Below are 6,947 nucleotides of genomic sequence, written 5' to 3'. Positions count from 1 at the left end.
TTCATACAGAAACCCCTCCCCCCCCACCCAGCTACAAGTTAAACAAAAGAAAGATGAATGGAACAACAGTGCAGGTAATTACTTCTCTATGGTAGGGTGGGTTTTGACTAGTAGCAAGAGGGAGAGGAGTGAAGAGAAAAACCAATATGTATAATAGCAAAGAACATTGATCCAAACTGAAATTACAATGAAGGTTCACCTTGGTAGGGCTCTCCAAAACAGTGAGTGATTCACCACTATCAAAAAGTAGTACCAACACACATAGTACAAAACTAGTCCTTATATCCAGGTTCACTCAAGCTATATTGTGTATGCACTGTAGTTATTTTACCATGTCCCCACCCTCCCTCTGCCCCACACTGTCCCACGATATGACCCCCAAGCCCACATACCCACAACACTACATTTCCCCAAATCCCGTGGGTTCCTTCGGCCAATCAGGAGTAGTGTTCTTTCGAAAAACTAATCCAATGGGGATGAAAATTATTCTTAATTATGACTTTATCAGCGGAGCAGCCATCAAGCAGATAAATTGTCATGCGCGTCGTGCTAAAAATATTCCAGTGTCCTTTTTGATGTCGTCCAGCTCTCGGTATAGACAGCACTTGTGTGATGAAGCTGTAACTAGAACTGCAAGTCGATCCCCGTCCATTTTCATCCTGGAAAATTTGCAGTCTCGACGACCCCTTCTGAAGAGGCTTTAAACAGCATTGGTGCTTGATGTACATATCTAGATATGTAAATAGGTTCTTTACAATAAAATAGTCCCCCCCCCCCCCGAAAAAATAAAAGGATGAAAAGAATCTAAGACATTTTCGAAAATGTCTTCTCCATTGTGCATATTCTGTTACAGAGTTCGCTCCTCCTTCACTCACTATTGTTTTTGTCATATTTTACATTGCCTTCATTGGCTGAGACACATGCCTTAAATTGGTTGGTCAACATCTCGTCTTAGCTCCGGAAAGAGTCATTTATCGTTTGACGCCACAGAAAAGCAATATGTTTTCTTTCATTTACAAAGCGGCCCCTGCCTCCAAAGCTTGTCTGAGGTCCTTTTCAGATAACACCATGAAAACAATCTTTTTCAAAAGATCCAAAGTAGATGTTTGTCCCTGGAAACAAAAAACGCTGACCTTGTTTTGTAGTGATACCAGAACTAAAATATCCTTTGTCAGTTTTTTTTTCCTTTTTTCTTTCTTTATTTAGTCTGAAATGTTTTTTTTTTTTTGTTGCAATGTTTATTTTTGATTTTTTTTTTGTATCCTCTTTTCTACAAAACAAAGTTGTCGGCCCCGGCAAAAAATCCTATTAGTACTCCCTTAGGTACTGTATTCACAGGGCAAAAGCAGAATTCCTGTATTCCACCTGTGTTGAGTTTCCTGCTGGGTAGTCAGCTCTGGTAGTCAGTTCTCGTACTGTACGCGGCACGGCACACGCGTATGTGTGTGTGTAGGTGAATGTGTGTGTGTGTGTGTCGGCATCCATCCATCCCCTCATGTGGAGGTTATACCCTGGTGGTAGAGTGTGAATGCGGGTGTGGCAGCGTGTTATTCTGCCCACTACCCGGGTAGCTGTTGAAGTTGTGCAAGGACTGCAGGCCCTGCATGGTGCTGGGGATCATGGTGATGGTGTTGGGGGTCATGAGGGGGATGTCGTCCGGCGAGCGCCGCATGGCCAACGTGTAGTCGGGCGGGCAGGCAGTTCTGAGAACAACCTCGTGGGGGTGCATGGCGTCCCCGTGGCAGTCGCGCTCCAGGTCCGTGTGCTTCATCTGCAGGGACATGATCTCCTCCTCCTGGGTGTGGGCCAGGTCGTTGGCCGTGCTCCGCTGGGGGCTGCAGCGCCGGTGGACGTCGTGCCGCCGCTTGTCCTTCTTGTAGTAGAGGGCGGCGAAGGCCAAGATGTTGAGGAAGAGGAGGGAGGCGCCCACGGCGATGGTGACGCTCAGCTCCGTCGAGTAGTCCCTCTGGTCGAGCAGCACGGGCTGGTTGTGGCTGTCGTGGGTCTCCGTGGGGAAGAACGTGGGGTTGGGCCGCTTGGTGACCGGAGCCTTCTTGGGGGGCTTGGGGGGCGACTCGGGCTGGGGTACCTTGGTGGTGGTGGGGAGGAGCTGGGTGACCTCGTTGAGGCTGTGGAGGTGAGGCACCAGTTCCAGCCACAGGTTGACCTTGTTGGCGCGGTAGTGCTCTTTGACGCGAGGCTTCAGGCCGATGTGGAGGTAGAGCTGGTCCTTCTGGTTGTAGCGGGTCCAGGCCACCTCCTCAAAGCGGTTGGGCTTGGTGTGGATGAACTTGGTGTCCTGAGGCACTGGCTGGTTGGGGTCGCTGCGTAAAGGAGGAGGAGGAGGACAAGATGAAAAGCGTGAGGATCTACTTGTGAGGCGACACTGCCTTTCTCATCTGCATTTCAGTTTGGATGGCTTACAATTCATAAACAATTGAAGGACATCTGTAAATTCAAACCTATAAACATGATGTTGGTGTTAAGATCACGGATGAAAAACACTTTACCACCCTTCACTGTACACAACGCATCTGAAACGACGACTTTATAAAGCTATGCATTAAACTCTAAGTGTATAGTCCACTGTATTTTACATTGTCTTATATTACATGCAAGGCAGCCCCTTGAGCAAAGAAGCCAGAATGTCAGAATGGTATTTCAAACTAGCAGGACCATATCGTAAAGTGTCTCGACCATTCAGAGGGGTGACATTCATCCCACAGGTACTCTGGGCGCTATGGCACTTTCATGTTCTATATGTAGATCATAAGTCTGCTTCAGTTCCTCTGAGGCTGTCTAACTGCTGACAGAAAGGGACATTGTTCTCCATTATGTTCCAAAAAACAATTACCTCCATGAATACATGCTTAAAGGCAGTGTGGGTAAAAAAAAAAGGATTTTAATTCTGTACAATTGATAATGTCACTCTTCAGGCCACCTCACTAATTACGTGTTTGACTTTCCCTGGTGGAATCTTGACTGGAATACAGATTGAACGGTTCTCGCCTGGGAAGCCTCATTCGACCACAGAAGGGGAGAAAACGGCATTGTTTACTTTTGGAGACAAATGTAAACATGACACGTTTGCACATGATGGATTGTGTTTTTCTTTGCAGCAGAATCCAGACAATATAAAAAACGGCAGGAAAAAAAGAGCTTTTTCCATTTCGTTCTATTAAATCGACCTGTATAATGACATTACATTTACATTTAGTCATTTAGCAGACGCTCTTATCCAGAGCAACTTACAGTAAGTACAGGGACATTCCCCCGAGGGTGAAGTGCCTTGCCCATGGACACAACTTCATTTTTGATGGCCGGGAATCAAACCAGCAACCTTCTGATTAATAGCCCGAATCCCTAACCGCTCAGCTCCCTGACTCCCATGACGCAGTGCGTTCCATCCCTCTGCGGGTCTTACCCGGTCTTGGCGAAGTTGGTCCAGTAGGTCATCACCACGGCGCTGAGCATCACGTCGTTCTTGGAGAAGTTGCAGGGGAACAGCTCGGTGGGTCCGATCATGGGCAGGCCGAACACGTAGGGGATCTCGTCGCCGTGCGCCGCGTCGGCCCACGGCGGCACCTGCTCCGTCTGACAGTGGTGGTAGAAGGCGTAGAAGTACGTCGGCGAGCCGAAGCTGGAGTGGAGGTCGGCGGTGGCCACGGCTGGCGCCACCCACTGGTGGTCGGTGAACAGCGCCAGCAGGGTCTTCCTCCGCGTCTCCGGGTTGTGGCGGTCGGCCCAGTCGGTGTACATGAACTTAATGGTCTCCCGGAGGATGTCCTTCCCTTCCGGGTAGCCGTACAGGTCGTCCACGAAGCTGGACACGGCGTAGTCAAAGTCGTTGGCCTGCACGCCGTTCTCGTTGTCCACGATGAGTTCCACGAACTTCAGGCCCTCGCCCTGGTTGACGCCCAGCATGATGTCGTAGTTGAGGAACTCGCCCTGCTCCATCAGGATCTGGGGGTCGTCGGGGATGACGTCGCCGTCGATGACGGGGCCGAAGGCGATGTGGTAACGCGCCGGCTGGATGTCCTGCTCCACCAACTCCTTGTAGTGCTTCTTCTGAAGACACTCCACCAGGTCCAGCGTGTCCTGCAGGTTGCAGCCCACCTTCCTGGCCAGCATGCGGGCGTACTTGGCGGGCTGGAAGCTCACGGCCCAGCTGGAGAGAGCCGTGCCACTTTGGGCGATGGCCCTTTGAAACAGACCTAGAGAGACAGATAGAGAGAGAGGACAGAGAGAGAGAGAGAGAAATAGAGAGGAAAGGGAGAGTGAAAGAGAGAGAGAGAGAGAGAGAGAGAGAGAGAGAGAGAGAGAGAGAGAGAGAGAAATAGAGATGAAGAGAGGGGGGCGGGGAGAAATAAATCAAGATGTGCAAAATACACTTTTCCAGACCTAAAGAGGATCTGTCATAGAGCTGAGAAGGAGGGCAAGTTAAGATTTTATGACATTGTTAGTCTGAGCAAGTGCTTAGCTGACTCCATACTGCAGAGCACTAGACAATACTACACAGCTAAGGAAGGATTTCAAATGTCAGACTTTCAATGTTCTCCGCTCTATTAAATGAGAGAGAATAAAATAAAACGGATTGAAAGATGAGAGTGTGAAAAAGGAATCTAGAGATATGTGCGGATGTGAGGCCCTTGGGTTTTCATTCACTGAAGATATGGCTGAGAGGACAGAGGGCCATGAGATCGACAGATAAAGCCAGGGTGAGAGAGAAAGACGATGAACGAGGGAGGGGAGAGAGGGAAGCCAAACAAAGAGAAACTGAAAGGAAAAAGTTGATGACTTTTCGAAACAAGCCCTAGACTACAAACCCCAGAATGCACTGCAACCCAAGCTTGCGCCGTTTCTCCTCCTACCTTTGGTAGAGTTGCTCCAGCGGTTCCCCTCGGAGTAGTGGGACAGGGTGAGCAGGTTGACGCAGGATGCCCCAGCCCCGGACCCAAACACGGTGATCCGCAGGGGGTCTCCTCCGAAGTAGGCGATGTTCTCGCTGGTCCACCTCAGAGCCTGGATCTGGTCCAGGAGGCCGTAGTTGCCCTTGGCGGCCTGGTCCCCTGTGCTCAGGAACCCTGGAGGAGACCACGAGAAAACCCAAGGATGAGCATGGCGAGGTGCTTTGAGGAACGACTGGTTGGTCAGTCGGAGGTTAGTTAACGGTGGGAAAGTTCCGGTTCAGAATGTTGGACGACAAACATGTGTGTGCATGTGTTGGTTCCAGTGCGCAAGAGTCAGATGATGGAGCCAATCTGCTCGGAGAACTGTGCTGATTAGCAGATGTGGGTGATGGGAATCTCTGCTGCACCTCTGGGTGTTACAGTGCATTTCAGTGGAATACAGGAATTCCCTTTGGGGGGGTTTTGAATGTACTTAACTACACAGATTATAAGGTGAACATTTTGCAAAAGGTTTGGGGTTCATGAGGGACATTGGCACTTGAGACTATTAATATTCCAACTTAAATACTTTAGAACTTGGCTCGCATGGCAGTGCTCCCTCAAAGCTTAACATGCAAAACTAACAAGCCTGCGCATTTAAGAATGTAATAGTTTTCTGCAATAAAACAGGAGTTATGCTCCAAAGAGTCAATATAGAGGACGCAATGCAAGATATAATTCTGTGAATTCAATTTTGAGGCAGACATTTTTAAATCCATATTTCAAATTAAATACAGCCGATATATGGATAAAATGATAATACGCAGTGGTGTGGAGATGAATAATATGCTGCTAGACTGTTAAACAGACTGATTAGATAAATTTCCAAATATAAGTTTGGATATGATGTACGTTACACCCTGTAAGTTAATGCGTTCATTCATCAGAAAAGAGGACCTTTAGCATGAATTAATTTGCATATTGTACCAGGATTTGTAAACACACTAATGGCATTACAGACAGTATTAAGGAAGGATTAGATTTAATTAGAAACTGAAAGTACTGTCTCATTGGTACAAAATCATTGGAGATCCCTGAAGAATACAAAATGGTGGCCAACATCCTGTGAAACAGAAGTCGTATTTGATCAGTGTGAGCCGCAGCAGTCATGCAACCAGTAACAAGGCTCCTCAAAGTCTCCCTGAGGGGGTGGGGGTGGGGGGGTGTATGGTATGTAACAGATCACATGTACTGTAACTCCACACTGTCCTCGGGGGGCTGTGGCCCAAAGCAATCCCTGAGACAATTAACTCCGTATCATCCTCCTCCTCTTCCTTCTCTTTCCCCTCATTGTTCTTGTTCAAACTCTTCCTCCCACCCGTCCCCTCCCCCCTCCTACTCCTCCCCCCTACTCATCCTCCTTCTTCGCCCCTCTCCTCCCTTCCCTTTTCTTCCCCTCTTCGTCCTCCTCCTCCTCCTGCAGCACTCTCTCAGCCTCTCTGTCCAATTAGGCAGCACTCGCGCCACTGTGGATCAATGTGGAAGCAGTATATATAAAAGGGTGATGTCTTCTATGTGAAATATTACTGATTAAGGCTTGGCTTCCCCCAGGATCCACTCTGGAGTTGTTTAATGGCAGTCCTTATCCCCCACCCTCTGATTTCCATGCTAAAAGGTCCATTACCTGGTAGAATCGACACAAGAGTGCTCTCCCCCTACAGCCTTTCCTACCTTTTCTCTCCTTCCATTCTTGTCTTTTCTTTTCACTGGCCTCCCACCTCCCTTGATGACAAAGTCGAGGAGGAATCGATTCATTGCGGCTGCTCCTATCGTACGCTATGAAGTCAGACCAGATATGGAAATTGTATATTATAATACAAAAACTGTACGATCACAGTTTCTGGTGAGATATAATATGCGACACCGACGGCCACGCACTCCACACTCTTCACCACTCAAGCATTAATCCAAAACTAATTTTCCCTGGGTGGGCCACTGTCACCCTTCTGTATAGAGATATAATATTTTGTGATCACATTAAAGGTGGATCACGCGGCA

At 48.3% G+C, this 6,947-nt stretch overlaps 1 protein-coding gene across 1 annotated transcript; it reads right to left on the bottom strand.

The window, feature by feature from the left end:
• Positions 1 to 773: 773 nt before the first annotated feature.
• Positions 774 to 6,704, bottom strand: LOC124478842 (neuroligin-1-like). The gene is made up of 4 exons (XM_047037309.1): positions 6,668 to 6,704; positions 4,872 to 5,084; positions 3,425 to 4,214; positions 774 to 2,324 (listed from the first exon to the last, which is right to left on the bottom strand). Exons 1-4 carry the CDS (start codon positions 6,702 to 6,704, stop codon positions 1,505 to 1,507), a joined length of 1,860 nt encoding a protein of 619 aa, XP_046893265.1. The 3' UTR covers positions 774 to 1,504.
• Positions 6,705 to 6,947: the final 243 nt, after the last annotated feature.

The sequence above is a fragment of the Hypomesus transpacificus genome, chromosome 16 (genome assembly GCF_021917145.1).
Source record: "Hypomesus transpacificus isolate Combined female chromosome 16, fHypTra1, whole genome shotgun sequence".
Taxonomy (NCBI): domain Eukaryota; kingdom Metazoa; phylum Chordata; class Actinopteri; order Osmeriformes; family Osmeridae; genus Hypomesus; species Hypomesus transpacificus.
This window is presented reverse-complemented; position numbering and strand designations above follow the sequence as displayed.